The sequence below is a fragment of the Bos grunniens genome, chromosome 6 (assembly GCF_055505025.1).
Source record: "Bos grunniens cultivar Pamir isolate PY7600 chromosome 6, Bosgru_T2T1.0, whole genome shotgun sequence".
Classification (NCBI taxonomy): domain Eukaryota; kingdom Metazoa; phylum Chordata; class Mammalia; order Artiodactyla; family Bovidae; genus Bos; species Bos grunniens.
In genome coordinates this window covers 76,510,287-76,530,850 of record NC_141170.1, presented here as the reverse complement: position 1 = coordinate 76,530,850, position 20,564 = coordinate 76,510,287, and the positions used below count along the sequence as shown (strand labels likewise).

The following is a 20,564-nucleotide window of genomic DNA, read 5'->3' as shown; positions in this document are numbered from 1 at the left end:
AGACAACAATAGCAGGTCATTCCAAAAGTGTTCAGATAGAATGATGCTGAATACCTAAGTAAGAGACAGTTCACACCTGGGCAACGTAAAACCTATAGGTCATTGGGTGCATGTTCTTCCATCTGCTGAAGTGGCATCCAGCAAGGCCATGTTTTTATGCTACCATCTCTTGTTGGGGAGAAGCATAGAAGAATGCAAGAAGTAAAAATATGAACACTAAAGCTATGTGGCTATCAACTTGCAGAGGCAACAAACCACAGCCCAGGTCATGACTGATAAACTCCCCTGCTCTCTGTCTCTAAATGTGGGTGGGATTTCTTCCTGTGGATGTAGCACATTGAAGGGTTCAGCTTCGTGTACTCATCTTGGCTGCAAATCCCTATCTCTCTAAGCACCAAGCCTTCTGTCCTATCCCTATATGAATGCCAAGTCCTTCAGTGAACAAAACCAGCCAAATCTTCCAGGCCTGTCATGGTATCAGGTTGCCAATTTAACCCTGAAAGCAGTAAAATGTATGGAAATCTCATGTAGAAACCACTTCAAACACAATTTGCATTCAATGTTAGGAACACTCCAGTTGTAACATAAAATCTATATACGTGACTCTAATCAGTCTTTTCAAGTTTCCTTTTGTTGTTGATTATAATTTATAAAGTTACAGGGTTTTTTTTAGCTTCTCATAAAGCTGCTATTTCAGGTAATATTCTACATAAGATGATCTAAATGTCTCCAGAAACACAGTTAGAATTGGTCTATAGGTCTCTTAGTGTCCTGCCTATACTGAGGAGATACCCATGCAATGTATCTTCAAATAGGAGCACATTCAGGCATCTTTAAACAATGGAATAACACTCCCAACCCACCCTCCACAGTAATTTCTAACAGCATGGAAAAAAAAACTACCAAAATAAGGAGTTATGAAATTTAAGGAGATAAGAGGATCCTAGGCAGGAGGGTTAAAAATAGAAATAAAGGATTAAACTTTAATAATTTCTCATTCTAAGTAGGGTAAATAGAAAGAGTAATATTTTCCTCAAAATAAACAAACAAAATAGAAAACGACATGAAGGCATTTATGTACAGTTTACAAGGTTTAGATGGATAATCTTTTGGTCTTCACAGTTTTCAAACAATGTTCATGGGGAAACGTATAGTTCTAAGTGCACATTACAGAATTAACTCCATTTAAAAATGCTAGAGAACAGCAATGTAAGCCCCTCAAAACATGAAATAATGAATAAAAGACAGTGACAGTAGAAAGCAAGCACACAGCAGAGAAAATGGACAATGCCAGAGTTGATTTCCTGAAAAAGTTAACACAAGTGGCAAAACCTCTAGGAACATGGATTTTTTTTTTAATAGAGCAAACATAAAACAGCTTTATCAGAAATGAAAGATGAAATTAGTACACACCTTAAAGGGTGAGCGGATATTAGGAAGGACTTTATGATAATGAATGTGTCAACTCAGGTGAAATGGACAGATTCCATTCCATTTTCCAAAGAAAATTATACAACTCACTACAACTGAATGAGAAGATACAGAAAATCTTTATTAACTCAATACTTTTCAGAAAATTTAATGTATAACAAAAAAAACTACCCTTGAAATAAAAACAGGCCCAGATAACTTCACTTGAAAATTCTGCCAAATTAAGACGTGTAACTAATACCAATCTTATAAAAACTCTTTCAGAGGAGCACAGTTCATCTTAAGAGGGCAGTGTAATATTCATCTAAAACCCAATAACGATTATTAAAACAAAATTATAGACCAAATTCTCTAATAAACACAGATGCAAAAAATTTAAAAATACATATGGCAATAAAACCCAGTGATATATTGGAAAGCTAATATTTTATGATCAAATAGTATTTATTCCACAAATGCAGGGTTTGTTTAACATTCAAAATTCAGTCAAGGTTTTTGACTACAGTAACAGAATAAAGAGAAAACAATTTAAATATTTCAATAGTTGAGAAAATCCAAATCTCATTCATGTTAAAACTTGGCCCATAATATCATAAAGGCTATTTACAAAATACCTAAATCCAATGGCATATCAAAAGATGAAGCATTAGAAGTCTATCAGTGTAAAAATCTGCAATAAAATACTAACAAAAAAACCAACAGCACATAAAATAGAACATACACCACTGACCAAGTACAATTTATTCCTGAAAAGAAAGGAGGATTCAATACATGAAAATCAATGTAATATATCACATTTATAAAATAAAGGGGAACAAAACAGGATCACCTCAACTGATGGAGGAAAAGCACTTGATAAAATTCAGTACCTTTTCATAAAAAACCATCAACAGACTTGGAATAAAGGAAAACTATTTCAACATAATAAAAGCCATACATGAAAAGCCCACAGATAATATCATACCTGATCGTGAAAAACTTAAAGTTTCTCCTAGATCAGAGAAACTTTGATCTCCTCTTCACTTTCTGCTGTAAGGGTGGTGTCATCTAAGTATCTGAGGTTACTGATATTTCTCCTGGCTATCTTGATCAAGCTTGTGCTTCCTCCAGCCCGGCATTTCGCATGATGTACTCTGCATATAAGTTAAACAAGCAGGGTGACGATATACAGCCTTGATGTACTCCTTTTCCTGTTTGGAACCAGTCTGTTGTTCCATGTCCAGTTCTAACTGTTGCTTACTGACCTGCATCCAGGTGGTCTGGTATTCTCATTTCTTTAAAATTTTCCAGTTTGTTGTGATCCACAGTCAAAGGCTTTGGCATAGTCAATAAAGCAGAAGCAGATGTTTTTCTGGAACTCTCTTGCTTTTTTTATGACCCAACGGATGTTGACAATTTGATCTCTGGTTCCTCTGCCTTTTCTAAATTCAGCTTGAACATCTGGAAGTTCACATTTCATGTAGTGGTGAAGCCTGGCTTGGAGAATTTTGAGCATTACTTTGCTAGCTTGTGAGATGAGTGCAATTGTGTGGTGGTTTTAACATTCTTTGCCATTGCCTTTCTTTGGGGTTGGAATGAAAACTGACCTTTCCCAGTCATGTGGCCACTGCTGAGTTTTCCAAATTTGCTGGCATAATGAGTACAGCATTTTAACAGCATCAACTTTAGGATTTGAAATAGCTCCACTGGAATTCCATCACCTCCACTATCTTTGTTGATAGTGATGCTTCCTAAAGCCCATTTGACTTCACATTCCAGGATGTCTGGCTCTAGGTGAGTGATCACACCATTGTGGCTATCTGGGTCATGAAGATCTTTTTTGTACAGTTCTGTGTATTCCTGCCACCTCTTCTTAATATCTTCTGCTTCTGTTAGGTCCATACCATTTCTGTCCTTTATTGTTCCCATCTTTGCATGAATTGTTCCCTTGGTATCTCTAATTTTCTTGGAGAGAGCTTTAGTCTTTCCCATTCTACTGTGCTTGGTGAAAAATTAATAAATCAGAGACAGAGAAGGACCAATACTATATATTTTCACTTATCAGATCAGATCAGATCAGTCGCTCAGTCGTGTCTGACTCTCTGAGACCCCATGAATCGCAGCACGCCAGGCCTCCCTGTCCATCATCAACTCCTGGAGTTCACTGAGACTCATGTCCATCGAGTCAGTGATGCCATCCAGCCATCTCATCCTCTGTCGTCCCCTTCTCCTCCTGCCCCCAATCTCTCCCAGCATCAGAGTCTTTTCCAATGAGTCAACTCTTCGAATGAGGTGGCCAAAGTACTGGAGTTTCAGCTTTAGCATCATTCCTTCCAAAGAAATCCCAGGGCTGATCTCCTTCAGAATGGACTGGTTGGATCTCCTTGCAGTCCAAGGGACTCTCAAGAGTCTTCTCCAACACCACAGTTCAAAAGCATCAATTCTTCGGCGCTCAGCCTTCTTCACAGTCCAACTCTCACATCCATACATGACCACTGGAAAAACCATAGCCTTGACTAGACAGACCTTTGTTGGCAAAGTAATGTCTCTGCTTTTCAATACGCTATCTAGGTTGGTCATAACTTTCCTTCCAAGGAGTAAGCGTCTTTTAATTTCATGGCTGCAGTCACCATCTGCAGTGATTTTGGAGCCCAGAAAAATAAAGTCTGACACTGTTTCCACTGTTTCCCCATCTATTTCCCATGAAGTGATGGGACCAGATGCCATGACCTTCGTTTTCTGAATGTTGAGCTTTAAGCCAACTTTTTCACCCTCCACTTTCACTTTCGTCAAGAGGCTTTTTAGTTCCTCTTCACTTTCTGCCATAAGGGTGGTGTCATCTGCATATCTGAGGTTATTGATATTTCTCCCAGCAATCTTGATTCCAGCTTGTGTTTCTTCCAGCCCAGCATTTCTCATGATGTACTCTGCATATAAGTTAAATAAACAGGGTGACAATATACAGCCTTGACGAACTCCTTTTCCTATTTGGAACCAGTCTGTTGTTCCATGTCCAGTTCTAAGGTTGCTTCCTGACCTGCATACAAATTTCTCAAGAGACAGATCAGGTGGTCTGGTATTCCCATCTCTTTCAGAATTTTCCACAGTTTCTTGTGATCCACACAGTCAAAGGCTTTGGCATAGTCAATAAAGCAGAAAGAGATGCTTTTCTGGAACTCTCTTGCTTTTTCCATGATCCAGCGGATGTTGGCAATTTGATCTCTGGTTCCTCTGCCTTTTCTAAAACCAGCTTGAACATTAGAAGTTCACGGTTCACATATTGCAAGAAAACCAGAGATACCAAAGGAACATTTCATGCAAAGATGGGCTCGATAAAGGACAGAAACGGTATGGACCTAACAGAAGCAGAAGATATTAAGGAGAGATGGCAAGAATACACAGAAGAACTGTACAAAAAAGATCTTCATGACCCAGATAATCACGGTGGTGTGATCATGACCTAGAGCCAGACATTCTGGAATGTGAAGTCAAGTGTGCCTTAGAAAGCATCACTACGAACAAAGTTAGTGGAGGTGATGGAATTCCAGTTGAGCTATTCCAAATCCTGAAAGATGATGCTGTGAAAGTGATTCGCTCAATATGCCAGCAAATTTGGAAAACTCAGCAGTGGCCACAGGACCGGAAAAGGTCAGTTTTCATTCCAATTCCAAAGAAAGGCAACGCCAAGGAATGCTCAAACTACCACACAATTGCACTCATCTCACACGCTAGTAAAGTAATGCTCAAAATTTTCACTTATATGTCGAGTCTAAAAAAATAAAACAAAATGAATATAGCAAAATATAAACAAGCAGATAAAGAACAAACTAGTGGTTACCAGTGAGAAAGGGGTGGGGGAGTGGCAAATAGGGGGAGGAGATTAAGAGGTAACAAGTAGCAGTTGTAAGATACAAGGATGTAATATACAGCAGAGGATATAATGTAATTGGAATAGAGCCAATATTTCACAATAACTTTAAATGGAGTATAATCTATTAAACTCCTAAGGTAATGGCACCCTACTCCAGTACTCTTGCCTGGAAAATCCCATGGACGGAGGAGCCTGGTAGGCTGCAGTCCATGGGGTCGCTAAGAGTCGGGCATGACTGAGCGACTTCACTTTCATGCATTGGAGAAGGAAATGGCAACGCAGTCCGGTGTTCTTGCCTGGAGAACCCCATGGACGGGGGAGCCTGTTGGGCTGCCGTCTATGGGGTCGCACAGAGTTGGACACAACTGAAGCGACTTAGCAGCAGCAGCAGCAGCAGTGTGTATGTATGTGTGTGTGTGTGTGTATATATATATATATATATATATATAGTATATATAATAGTATAATCGATTATACTATATTATACATGTATAAAATATAATAAAAATGTATTATATATATAATATATATAGTAGTATAATCTATTAATATAAACTATTAAACTCTAGTAGTTTGGTGGTAAACAATTCACCTGCCAATGCAAGAGACGTGGGTTTGATCCCTGGGTCAGGAAGATTCCCTGGAGAAGGAAATGGCAACCTACTTCAATATTCTTCCCCGGGAAATCCTATGGACAGAGAAGCCTGGCTGGCTACAGTCCACAGGGTCTCAAAAGACTCAATAAAATTTAGGGACTAAACAACAACAATCTAAAAAAATACTGAATCACCATGCTGCACACCTGAAGGTAATATAATATTGTAAATCATCTATACTACAATAAAAAAATATCAGACAAAGAGGCTAACTCTCATCACTTCTATTCAACATAGTACTGGAAGTCCTATCCAAAGCAGATAAGAAAAAGAAACAAAAGGTACCCAAATTCAACAGAGGTAGAAGGTACAATATCAAATCACAAAGTCAGTTGTGTTTCTAATAACAATGAACAAGCCAAAAATGCTTTAAGAAGGCAATTCCATTTATAATAGCATTAAAAAGAAATACAGTTGACCCTTGGAACAAGACAACACAGGTTTAAACTGTGTGTGTCCACTTATATATGGATATTTTCCAATAAACATGTACTGTGGTACTACACCATTCTGTGGACATGGAACCACAGACACAGAGGGCTGACTATAAAGAAACAGGCAGCTTTTCAACTGCACAGAGGACACTGCCCCTACTCTGAGTCTTTCAAGGGTCAGCTGTACTTAGGAATAAATTTAACCAGGGGGTGAAAGACTTATATAGTAAAAACTATAAGACACTGCCCAAAGACACTAAAGAAAACACAAACGACTGGAAAGATATTCTGAGTTCACAGCTTAGAAGGCTTAGTACTACTACAATGTCAACACCACCCAAAGAGACCTACAGATTTAGTGCAATCCCTTATTAAAATCTAAACACATTTTTGCAGAAATAGAAAAATCCATACTAAAAGTCATATGGAATCTCAAGTAATCCCAAATAACCAAAATAATTATTATGTACTTTATTATGTTCCCCAGAATTTGTTATGTTGAAGCTCTGACCCCTCAATTCAGACTGTGACTGCATTTGGTGACAGGACCTTTAAAGAGATGAACAGAATCGGCCCTAGTCCAATCTGACTAGTGTCCTTAAAAGAGGAAGTCTGGATACATTAGAGACTCCAGGGATGTGCAGAAAGAAAGGAAAGACAGTGTTAGATCAGAGTACCAAGGTAGAGGACTCATAAGGAAACATAATTTGCAAACTGACATGAAACCTAGCTTTTTTGTTTGGTACTCATAAAGAGATCAAACTGCCAACATCCAATGGATCATAGCAAAAGCAAGGGAATTTGGAAAAAACATTAATTTCTGCTTTATTGACTATGCTAAAGCTTTAGTGTGAATTCTTAGAGATGGGAACAACAGACCACCTTAATCTGACTCCTGAGAAACCTGTAGGCAGGTCAAGAAGCAACAGTTAGAACTGGACATCGAACAATGGACTGGCTCCAAATTGGGAAAGGAGTACGTCAAGGCTGTATATTGTCACCCTGCTTATTTAACATATTCAGAGTACACCATGCGAAATGCCAGGCTGGGTGAAGCTCAACCTGGAATTAAAGACTGCTGGGAGAAATATCAATAACCTCAGATATGCAGATGACACCACCCTTATGGCAGAAAGTGAAGAGAAACTACAGGTGAAACTATAGAAGAGTGGAAAAGCTGGCTTAAAACTAAAGATTCAAAAAACTAAAATCATCGCATCCGGTCCCATCACTTCATGGCAAAAGAGGAAAAAGTGGAAACAGTGTCGGATTTCATTTTCTTGTGGACTGTGACTGTAGCCACGAAATAAAAACATGCTTGCTCCTTGGAAGTAAAGTTATGACAAATCTAGACAGTATATTAAAAAGCAGAGACATTACTTTATCAACAAAGGTCCATATAGTCAAAGCTATGGTTTTTCCAGTAGTCATGTAAGGATGTGAGAGCTGGACAAACAGACAGCTGAGCACCGAAGAATACTTTGGACTGTGGTTCTGGAGAAGACTCTTGAGAGTCCCTGGGACTGCAAGGAGATTCAACCAGTCCATCCTAAAGGCAATCTACTCTGAACATTCTTTGGAAGGACTGGAGGTGGAGCTGAAGCTCCAATACTTTGGCCACCTGATGCAAAGAACCGACACTGGAAAAGACCCTGATGCTGGGAAAGATTGACAGCAAGAGGAGAAAGGGGCGACTGAGGATGAGATGGTTGGATGGCATCACTGACTCAATGGACATGAATTTGAGCAAACTCAGAGATAGTGAAGGACAGGGAAACCTGGTGTCCATGGGGTCACAAAGAGTCAAATATGACTTGGCAATTCAACAACAAAAACATGAAGACTAGGTAGGACTAAACCTCACTGTTATGCATACCAGGAATTTATCCCTGTGGCAATCTGATTGATTATTCACCAAACCATCTACCTTTCCTTCCTGGACACATACCTCGACTACATTTCCTGGATTCCTTGCACTGGCCAATGACTTGTGGATTGAAACAATATATGCCATTTCCAGGCCTGATCCTTAAAATCCTCCCATGTGCTATCCTCCATCTTCTGAGGAATTACCTGAGAGAAGGGCAGAAATCTGGGTGAGAACTCCTGGAAGAGCTGCCATACCAGGAACATACATGGCAGACTATTAAGAAATTTTTATTGCATTAAGCTTCTAAAATGTTGATTTTTAAAAAACAGTTCACCAAGATTCCACATGAAAATTTAAAAAAAACTAAGCAGTAAAAAAATTGTTAATCATGGTTGACCACTAAATTAACATTTTTACTCAGTTTCATAAAGGAACGAATGCTGATAACAAAATGCCTGCTTAGAACTGGAGTTCACTGCTTTCACGTGAAGTATCTTCCTAGCTGCAATCTTCAGCCTGAGTTGGTACATGTGAGTATACCTGGCTTTGCAAGCAATCATAAATTGCATGTTTGCACACAGAACATTCAATTTATCTGTACACACAAAATGTCATCAACAGTATATGCCAAGACAGAATGAACACAATGATTGCAAAACTGAAAATGTGATTAGCTGAATTATTTATTTAAACTATCTATTTGGAAATGTATCTGAAGAGCCCTCTGAAAAGATTTTGAACTTTTTGAATATACTTGGAATACTCTGATCAAAGCCTTCATCAGTATCTGCTCAAACTAGATGGTAGTAGCAGACAACAGATTGAACTGTTTCCTTCCATTGAATACTATTTTATACACATGACAAAGAAGGACAGTGTGTGTTTCAAACAAAAGTTTAACAAAGTTTTGGCCAGGAATTAATTCTAAGCATCTAACTCTATAAGCAAAGATAGGGGTCCATCGCTGACCATACAAATGGGGGTTTCTTAATAATATGGTCCTGTAAGTTCACATTCAGTATCCACCTTTGAGGCACTGATGTCCCCAGTGAAGAGGCTGAAAAGAATCTATAACCACAGGCTGCCTGAGATTTCATCACACACAGAGAAGGGTATACCAGAGAAGCTAGAAATACAGGACCATTAACCTACAATGATTAAGTTAATACACCACTTGTGTTTCTGAATTGATGCCTCCAGAATTTCAAAATTACACTGGCTTGAAGCTTCTAATGGATAGCTCTAGACTGGAAACCTGCAGGTAGGTTGGGAAGAAGATTCATTTAATATGAACTTAAAAAAGAAAATCTTATTGCAATCTCATTTTTGTCTAAAATCAAGCAACAGAGTTAGAGATTTCTTATTACCAACAAACTTATAAAATTACATATTTCTTTCAGGAGTGCTTTATTTATACAAATAAATCTATTGGTTTACTTTTTATATTTCAGAGGGAAAATGTGAGTTGACCCAGATGATGGTATTAATGTAAATTTAGGGAAAATACGTCAAAATTGTCAAAACTGATAGAATGACTTAAGTCTGGAAAATATCATATGTAGTTATAATCAAGTCATCTCTTAGCTAAGAGCTTTGAAGTGAATATTAAAGTAATTAAATTATTCTGGGAATATGAAAGGAAAAATAGAATTAACATTTGTTTTAAACTTCTGATTGCTGTGTATGCATCACTTTCCTTGATGATTTAGCTTAATTCCTGCATCAAATGCATTCAGTTAATTTTTTTAATTCCCCAATTTTATGGTCTCAACCAACTTCAATTTGAGAATTTGAATTAAATGCCTGAAACACATAGATCTAAATGTTTTAACATTGTTATTTCTCAATGAAGAATACAACCTAAACCTCAGCATTTACACATAAATTGCCTTCTTTGTAAGATTATACCTATTTATATAAATAGATTAAACATAGATGTAAATTAAGTTACATGTACAAAATAGCCTGAGATTTAGAAATCAGTTGCCACCTAATAACCTGAAATGTTAACATTTACACACGTACATAAATCACAAAAATACTCACACACAAATCTGTTACCTAAAAATAGATTAGAATACACTAGCATAAAACATTATTTTATATATATATATATACACATATACACACACACACACACAAACCAGAGATCAAATTGCCAACATCCACTGGATCATCGAAAAAGCAAGAGAGTTCCAGAAAAATATCTATTTCTGCTTTATTGACTATACCAAAGCCTTTGACTGTGTGGATCACAATAAACTGTGGAAAATTCTGAACGAGACGGGAATACCAGACCACCTGATCTGTCTCTTGAGAAACCTGTATGCAGGTCAGGAAGCAACAGTTAGAACTCGACATGGAACAACAGACTGGTTCCAAATAGGAAAAGGAGTTCGTCAAGGCTGTATATTATCACCCTGCTTATTTAACTTATATGCAGAGTACATCATAAGAAACGCTGGGCTGGAAGAAACACAAGCTGGAATCAAGATTGCCGGGAGAAATATCAATAACCTCAGATATGCAGATGACACCACCCTTATGGCAGAAAGTGAAGAGGAACTAAAAAGCCTCTTGATGAAAGTCAAAGTGGAGAGTGAAAAAGTGGGCTTAAAGCTCAACATTCAGAAAACTAAGATCATGGCATCTGGTCTCATCACTTCATGGGAAATAGACAGGGAAACAGTGGAAACAATGTCAGACTTTATTTTGGGGGGCTCCAAAATCACTGCAGATGGTGCCTGCAGGCATGAAATTAAAAGACGCTTACTCCTTGGAAGGAAAGTTATGACCAACCTAGATAGTATATTCAAAAGCAGAGACATTACTTTGCTAACAAAGGTTCGACTAGTCAAGGCTATGGTTTTTCCTGTGGTCATGTATGGATGTGAGAGTTGGACTGTGGAGAAAGCTGACTGCTGAAGAATTAATGTTTTTGAACTGTGGTGTTGGAGAAGACTCTTGAAAGTCCCTTGGACTGCAAGGAGATCCAACCAGTCCATTCTAAAGATCAGTCCTGGGTGTTCTTTGGAAGGAATGATGCTAATAAAACTCCAGTACTTTGGCCACCTCATGTGAAGAGTTGACTCACTGGAAAAGACTCTGATGCTGGGAGGGATTGAGGGCAGGAGGAGAAGGGGACAACAGAGGATGAGATGGCTAGATGGCATCACCGACTCGATGGTCATGAGTTTGAGTGAACTCCGGGAGTTGGTGATGGACAGGGAAGCCTGATGTGCTGCGATTCATGGGGTCGCAAAGAGTCAGACACGACTGAGCAACGAAGTGAAACATATATATATGTAATGTGCCTATTACATACCTTACATATTATGTAACAGATTTTTAGAAAAAACTTTTATGAAATAAATCATATGTTTCCTTAAGTTGACTATAACCAATTATACCTTATTATGGGGCTTTCCTTGTGGCTCAGCTGGTAAAGAATCTGCCTGCAATGGCGGGAGAGCTGGATTCGATCCCTGGGTTGGGAAGATCCCCTGGAGAAGGGAAAGGCTAACCACTCCAGTTCTGGCCTGGAGAATTCCACGGACTGTATAATCCATAGGGTGGCAAAGAGTCAGACACAACTGAGCAACTTTCATTTTCACAATATGAAATTAACTCATAATAACAGGGATGAGAAAGATGTCTAGCAAAATTATAGCTAATAGACACTGTGAAGAGCAGGAGTGTTTGCCTTCACAGAAGCAGTCAATGTGCAAAACACAGTGGCCATGGCAGCAGGGAACACAGACCTGGTGCTCGATGTGGCATAACCTACTGGCATGCTCAGCAGGTCAGAAATCCTTAGAGCCTCAGCTGCTAAAAATTTTAAATGAGAAAAATGAATGACCTGATCTCTTAAGAAAGCTGAAACGTATCTTAAGACTTTATGATTCTATGAAAAATAGAGAAATCTCAACTAGCAAGAAGTCAAAGATTTATCTTTTATAATATGGGGAGAATGCAATGTTTTATTTACTATTTGTAAACATCAAATTTCAATTCAAATACTAAGAATATAAGGCATTAAGTCATTGCTCATCACCTGTGATTTGTGCATCAAAACACTCTTGAATATTTTTAGTGGAATCTTCATTTCATTCTAAATTTTCTCTCCAGTCTCCACCTCTCCAAGTTTCAGGCTTCTCTTTCTTCTGTTACCTACAAAAAGCTATGTTTCAAATTAAAAAGTGCTTACTTAAGAGTGAACACTTGCAGGTAGGGCAACTCCTCACTTCCTGCGGAGGAAGAAAAAGCAGAAAAAAGTTGTTTTTCTATTAGATCTATGGGTCAAAGATGCAGATTAACCATTGGAATGATATATTGCAAAATAACAGAGCAAAATTTAAATAGCAATTCAAATAAATAAGAATGATTTATTCCATTTCTTATTAGTTTGTCTTGGTCATTTCTAAACATTATCCTGCACAAATTCATGAACCTACCTGGAGACCCTGGGCCAGGAAGTAGTTAAATGAACAGGTGCCAAATTTATCCACTCAACTGCCTTCTTTTCCCCACCAAAACGAATGTTTTTAAAACCAAGAGCTAACAAAAGGCCTATATAGAACTACCAGTTTTATTAAGACAAAATAACTTATTTCTAAGGTAGTAACTCAATGAAAAGTGAACATTTTCACCATAATGAGTGATTGCCTGTCGTCCCCTGTGAGAATTACTTGATGCATGAAAATACTAAGTCTCTCAGGTTTTGAGGTTTATCAAGCTTCTTGATTTTAGCATTTCTTGAACATATACTGTGTTGGACAAAAGGTTGGTTCAGTTTTTTCCTAGGATGGCTCCAATAGTGCTTGTCTTTAACCTCATTCAAAACAATTTTGTAGGTTGTATTGTGACAGCTGTCTTATCAGCATGCATTTTACAAAAAGTTATCAAAATTTGTGGATTTTTGTGTAGCCATTTTAATATTGAAGATGGAAGAAAACAAGCAACATTTTCTGCATATTATGCTTTATTATTTCAAGAACAGTAAAAACGCAATTAAAATGCAAAACAAGATTTGTGTAGTGTATGGAGAAGGTGCTGTGACTGTGTCAAAAGTGGTTAGTGAAGCTTCATGCTGGAGATTTCTCGATAGATGATGCTCCATGGTCAGGCAGACCAGTTGAAATTGATAGCGATCGAGACATCAGTAGAAAACAATTGATGTTATACCATGCTAGAGATAACCAACACACTCAAAATATCCAAATCAAGCACTGATAATCAGGCAAAAACCGCTACAGTTCTGATTCATCCACCATATTCACCAGACTTTGTGCCTTCAAATGTCCATTTATTTCAGTCTTTACAAAATTTTCTTAATGAAAAAAAATTTCCATTCCCTGGAAGACTGTAAAAGGCACCTACAACAGTTCTTTGCTCAAGAAGATAAAAAATTGGGAGAAGACAGAACTGTGAAGTTGCCTGAAAAATGGCAGAAGTTAGTAGAACAAAACAGTGAATATGTTGTTTAATAAAAATTTAAAATGTGTCTTCAATTTTTACTTGAAAACCAAAGGAACTTCTTAGCCCACCCAATACTGTTGAATCTAATCTGATTCAAACCTTGAGACTGATGCCAAAAAACAGATCTAAGCTCTGCCGACCGTTTCAGGCACTGTCTTGCGTATCAGGGGAAGCACATGCGCAAGGCAGCCGGAGAAGACCCATCTGACGTTTGCAGGAATGACTGCAGTGAGACTGGAAACGAGAGACAGATAAGGACTGGGGTGCATCAACAACCAATGAGAACTTCTGGATCAGACCTGTTTTTGCCCTTTGGATGGAATTTAAAAATTAGCACTTTAACATGAACCTGAGGAACTTTACCTGTTTAAGGACAAAGTAATTGCCAACACAAAAGAATCCAAAATAAATGAATGTGAACCTTATATGATAACTCTTCTTCATTCAGGTTCATATATGGGAAGGGGATTAAGGAGGCATAAACTTCCAGTTAAAAAACAAGTAAGTTATGGGGCTGCAATGTACAGTATAGGGAATAGAATCAATAATATTTTAAGTGCTTTTATAATGACAAATGGTAGCTAGATTTACTGTGGTGATCATTGTCTTCGTAATGTATAAAAATATAAAATCCCTATGTGGTATACCTGAAACTAATATTGTAAGTCAAATTATACTTCAATTAGTAAGAAATAACAGGGATCTCATTGGTGGTCCAGTGGCTAAGACTTTTTGCTCCTAGTGCAGGGGGCTTGGGTTTGATCCTTGGCCAAGGAACTAGATCCCCACATGCCGCAACTGAAGAGTTTGTATGTCACAACTGAAGATCTTGCATGCTGGAAATGAGACCCAGCGAAGCCAAATAGCAACTAAAGATCCCACATGCCACAGCTGAGACCCAGCACAGCCAAATAAATATTTTTTTAAAAAAAGAAAAAAAAATAACTTGTGTTTGAAAAAAAAGAATAAGTAAACCAATATATAAACCACTGAAAGCCACATAAATATAAAAAAATGGTATTAATATGACCAAAGTGATAGGGTGAAAATAAGGTAATTTAGGCAAAGTTTTTAGGCATTTGCATTTTCAAAAAAAATTGTGAGATTAAAAAAAAAAACTTATAGTATTTAAAACAGTATTTACAAAATACGTCACTCCAGAAGCCATTTGATTTACATGCCATCATCAGTGAAGCTAATCATGTAAAAAATCTGATAATTGATTTATGTATAATTCTGGCTAAATTATCCCAATGCACAAACTTCATTAAATTAGAACTAAATGCTTCTGGGACTGTAAAATGTAAAAATGTAAGATTGACACAATGACAAACACCTATTTATTGTATTAAATACAAGCCTGAAACGTTAAGTAGATAGTACAGATTTCAAGAAAATTACACTTCAGATTCCCAAAATGTCTTGCTGGTGCTTTGACATGTGAAACACTGTTTTAGAGGCTTTTTCCAAAATTTATAAAAATGCAACACTTGGGGGATATAAAATACACAAAATCCAAAACTTAAAAGTTTATTCAAAATTCTTTTGAATCCCTAAGGTGGCTGTAAACAGTCTGCTTTTACATGTTCATAGCTTAAAGGAATGTGACTATCACAGTTTATATGGATTTCTTGCCCAGGAAGCCCACCAAGTCTACACAGTAGTTTCGTGTTTCCATAACCCAGTCCTCACATTGCCAGTGCTATCCGTACCCAGCAAGGGTCCCTCCTGCCCACTGCTTTTGATTGGTCCGTTCTGAATGGCCAAGTTCAGGCCATAAGACTTCTGCTGACTTTCGAGTTCAACTACAGTTGGCTTCCTTACTGCATCTTTTTTACTACTAGTTGAAACAGGCTTTTCAAAATTCCTGCTGCTTTTGGGAAGCGTACTACAAGCATCACTGCTATCTTGTTGGGGGGGGTTGTACTGTCTCTCTCTGTAGGCTAAGTACGCCCTCCGACTCCGAGAGTGTCCTTCATTACTGCCCAGCCGACTTTTCGGCAGGCCATTCTGCACACTGCCTTCCACGCTCGTGGGGACGTCGTAGGCATATTCTCTGAGGACCGTGAGTCTGCTGGCCCGGTGCCCTTTACTTCTGTTTTTATGATGGCGGCTTGGGTGCATATTTGTTCGAAATGGAACTTCTAAAGGCGCCACATGCATTTTAATATCATTGTCCATTGAATGTTCTGTCAGACTATTGTCGAGCTGAGGCGTGGCATTCAAAGGTAGGGAATTGGTGTGGCACTGGGCCGCGGCAGCCTGCAAGTTGGTTAATTTGCAGCCCTGGGAGGAGTTTTTGAAGCTCGAAGCACTCTTGTTTGTGCATGAAGATTCTGCACTGCTGTTGGTGCACTTGGGAGCCTCCCCGCTCGGCCCGCTGGAGCTGGGGGGCTGCACGTTGACCTGAACTGAATAGGTGCTCCGTCCTGGGCAGCAAGTCATGATCCATGCGAGCCGGACATCCTCCCTGTTGACACAATGGTGAACCACGATGAACGCACTGAGGCTCAAACACGTGGCTCCAAAAAAGAAGCTAAAAACCAAGTCCAAAGGGTAATACAAAGAAACAGCCAAGGCCCCAAACATCCACAGGCCGACATACAAGAGCAAGGTAAGGCTGGCCCCCAGAAGCTGAGCATGGAAGGTGTGTTCGTTTCCCAGGGCCGATGTGGAAATCAGGGACAGGGACATGGAGTCCTGATGATTGACTTCTCCGTTTTCATTGGCTGCCAGCCGCTGCTGCTCCTCGGTGGGCTCCTTCAGCTCGTATTTGCGCTCAGGGTGTCTTTTCAACTGAATAAATATGCTGAGAAAGTACATACAGTTTACGAAAGTGATGAAGCTGGCGGGCCCGTAGAAGGCTCCCAAGGAGGGTTCCCACGCCATCCAGCAACTAGGAAAGAAAACGGAGAACCAGCTCAAATGCTCCATATGTCAAGAAAGTGTTTAAAAAGTTGCAGTAAGCTTTAGTTCCTGGGAAACAGTTCAAGGAACCAACTCAGGTACAAAGAGAACACTGAATACTCACTAGGGTGCATTTGGCCGACTGCCGTAATTCTTGATGTTTGCGGCTGCAGTGATGCCACAAACTATGACGGGTATACCACCACCGATCAGGTAGAACCTAGTAGGGGCAACGATGGAAACAACAGCTCATCAATCTAATTGCTTTAGGTGTACACATTGTAGGATCTCATTTCTGCAGAAGTTATTCCTTAAAGATTAGTCACTATTTCAATAATTCAGGAGAGGTTAACATTTGCAGGCTCCTTTGTTAACAGTAACATTTTTTTTTAAGTTTTTATTTATTCTTGATTTCTTTAGTTTAAAAAAGCGGAAGATCTACCAAGTTTGAGTTGAAGGAAAGCTGATCAGCTTCTGCCACCCTGTGGGCAGGCGAAGTAACACCCAGTTCCTGCAGGTAGGGCTTTGGCTTATACTTGTTTCTTTTAGATTCAGCCAGTGGAGCAGAAAGTTAGTCCACTGCAAAATGGACTTGAAGATCCCACTGTGCCACTGTTCACACTAAAAATGTAACATCGTTTATTCATTAATGCCAGGCTAGACCTGCATATTAATGCTTAGCAGGACCTGCTAGATCTAATGTCCTGCTGCTATGTATGCTTATCCTCAGTCAGCTGAAATGGAGGTAAGGAAGGTACCTGGATCCCAGCTGCCCACAGCGCTTGGGCCCTTCCTCACCAACTGCCCACAGACCTGCTGGGAGGAACTGAGGGAGACGGAGTGCTAGCTGGTCCTCTGAAGAACAACTTTTGGGGCAGAGAGGAGCAGCTTCTCTGAGTGCTCTGAAAAGATCCTAGGGAACTTCCTGGCCTGGTGAGCTACCCCTGGGTACGCCAGTCTTAACTCTGCATTTGCCAAGTCCAGAGACACAGTCAACATGCTGAATTGGCTTGATAAAGGCAATGTTCACAACGCATTTTCCCATATATTTTTTTCTTAGTCATGCTTATGGGTACTAAAAATCTTCAATATGATATTACTGCTGAAAAAGACAGCTAATTACTCCCATAAAACTATAACTATGTCTTTTATTCCACAGATTAGAGGAAGGCCAGCATTTGTGACCCTGCCCTTCTTCCTGTTGAACCAATTCATAGCTGCTTCTGACCTGACAAAGAAGCACCAGTTCACGCAAATTTGTCTCGAGTTCCACAGTACTCTCTGCCACTCCTTCCTCACCTCCACTCCAGGACTGCCTGCTACCAACTAATTCTTACTTTAAAGCTTTAAATCTACTTCTCCACTGCTTCTTCCTTCCAGCCTATGTGTATGTTCACGTTTTCTCCATCCTAAAACTTTCCTTCAACTACCACCTTCTTTCTTGCTCCCTTTGGTGACAAACACCTGGAAACAACAGCACCAACATGTGCCTCACATTTATTGCGAGGTGACACTGCTTCCAAGCTACCATGCTACTGAAACTGCCCTCTCTGGGGCCAGCAGACTCAGGACAAGTCCCTGCCCATCATCCATGTAGCCCAGATGCTGAGTTTCCTTAAGCTCCAGAACTCAGGGAAAGGACGGCAGCCTACAGGGTGAACCTGACCGTCTAAAGCAAAGGGTGTACCTACCAGCCACAGAGGACTACATAGGCTTTGGCGCTCAGGCTGCCTTTTACTAAACCCTTTGTGTTTTTAATCACCGAACAGAGAGGAAACCCAACAGAAACAAACAGCTGCATGAGGATGGATCCCTGTCTATTGGCCAAACACCATCACCCTCAGGTCCTTTAACACCAGTGACAGGGGTGTCAAATCGCATCCTAGAATCTGGCTGTGGCCAAGCACTCCTTCTGTCCCTTGCCGCTCACTGAACCACTCTCCCCTCAATCTTCAATGTTCTCTTTCAGTTCTTCCCTTTATCTGCTATGGCCCATCTACTCAACACTGATATGGCCCAGGGATCATTGTTAGCTGACTTTTCCCTGGGAGAGCTCATTCCTTATCAGTGCTTCAATGAACACATGTTAACACATCTCCTGTCCTGTCAAGGGGACACAGAGTGTGTCCTCTCTGCTGAGCACTAGACTCCCCAAATGTAGAATTTCCATGAGAAAGTATGGGTGAGCCCACTTCCCCTGTGCTTACCCTCCCTGGGTCCCCCCACCCACTTTTCCTCTGTGACTTTCTCAGTTGATGGATGCACCATCTGCAGAAGGACCCTAGCCAACTGGAGCAGACAACCTGCAGCCACCTTCAAATCCCCATACAGAGCTCCCAAATGCAGCTAGTCATCACTCCTAGAGAAACTGCCTCAAGTTCCTGAACACGTGTCCTCTCTAACCTCCATGCCACTGTGCCGGTGGCAGTCCTCATCTGTTGTTCAGTCACACAGTCATGTCTGACTCTTGGTGACCCCATGGACTGCAGCACGCCAGGCTTCCCTGTCCTTCACCATTTCCCAGAGCTCGCTCAAACTCATGTCCACCCAGTCGTTGATGCCATCCAACCATCTCGTCCTCTGTCACCCCCTTCACCACTTGCCTTCAATCTTTTCAAGCCTCAGGGTTGTTTCTAATGAGTCCGTTCTTCACATCACATGGCCAAAGTATTGGGAGCTTCAGCTTCAGCATCAGTCCTTCCAAAGAATATTCAGAAGTGATTTCCTTTAGGATGGACTGGTTGGATCGCCTTGCAGTCGAAGGGATTCTCCAAAGTCTTCTCCAACACCACAGTTCAAAAGCATTAACTCTTCAGCACTCAGCCTTCTTTATGGTCTAACTCTCACATCTGTACATGACTACTGGAAAAACCACAGCACTGACTACACAGACCTTTGTCGGCAAAATCTCTGCTTTTTAATATGCTGTCTAGGTTTGTCATAGCTTTTCCTCCAAGAAGCAAGCATCTTTAATTTCATGGCTGAAGTCACCATCTGCAGTGATTCTGGAGCCCAAGGAAATAAAATCTGTCACTGTTTCCATTGTTTCACCATCTATTTGCCATGAAGTGATGGGACTGGATGCCCTGATCCTAGTTTTTTGAATGTTGAGTTTTAAGCCAGTTTTTTTCACTCTCCTCTTTCACCTTCATCAAGAGGCTCTTTAGTTCTTCTTCACTTTCTGCCATAAAGGTGGTGCCATCTGTATACCTGAGGTTATTGATATTTCTCCTGGCAATCTTGATTCCAGCTTGTGCTTCATCCAGCCCAGCGTTTCTCATGATGTACTCTACGTATAAATTAAATAAGCAGGGTGACAATATACAGCCTTGAAATACTCCTTTCCCAGTTTTGAAATGGGCAAAAGACCCTATGCAGTACTCATGAGGATCTCCTAATGACCTCAGCAGAATTATTTGTAGATGTCTCCTACTTTCGGGCATTCTAATGTATAGCCCACAATTTAATTTGGCCCTCTAAAACCTGAAACTCAGCTTTTACTCTGAATCACGCTACTCTACACCATAAACCCTAGGTTCCAGCCACAGTCAAACCGCACTTCTCAAATCTGTTCAGCTTGCAATATGATCCTGTATCTGAAGTGCCACCTCTGCCCTTTATGTGGTAGTCAAGCAATTCTTAATAGCCCCCCACTCTCCCTGACCCCTCAGAATTACAGTTCCTCTTTGGCGCTTTCAGAGAATGTACTTCCACTCCAGCTCTTACACAGCTACAGTAGTTCTTCTCACACCTGTCTCCTCACAGACTGTAAAGACCTCAAAGACAGGTCTTCTACCCATTGAGAATAATAATTCACTGACAACTGATTTAAATTATGATATTAGGAATAGCATGACACCAAAACTGTTTTTTCTTTCTTGGAGAATAATGACACTGATACATACTTGAGAAGACTGAAATCTACTAAACGACCTCAA

General features: G+C 39.9%; 1 protein-coding gene across 10 annotated transcripts in view; it reads right to left on the bottom strand.

Moving 5' to 3' along the window:
* Positions 1–15,233: 15,233 nt before the first annotated feature.
* The window catches only part of ADGRA3 (adhesion G protein-coupled receptor A3), a 135,060-nt gene continuing 129,729 nt past the window's right edge, over positions 15,234–20,564 (bottom strand). For all 10 annotated transcript variants that reach the window (XM_086406285.1, XM_086406284.1, XM_086406287.1 and 7 more), the window contains 2 exons: positions 16,751–16,846; positions 15,234–16,615 (listed from right to left, as the gene is read on the bottom strand). In XM_086406285.1, coding sequence (XP_086262411.1) covers positions 15,373–16,615; positions 16,751–16,846 — 1,339 coding nt within the window. In that variant the 3' untranslated portion in view covers positions 15,234–15,372. The remainder of the gene's footprint in view (positions 16,616–16,750; positions 16,847–20,564) is intronic.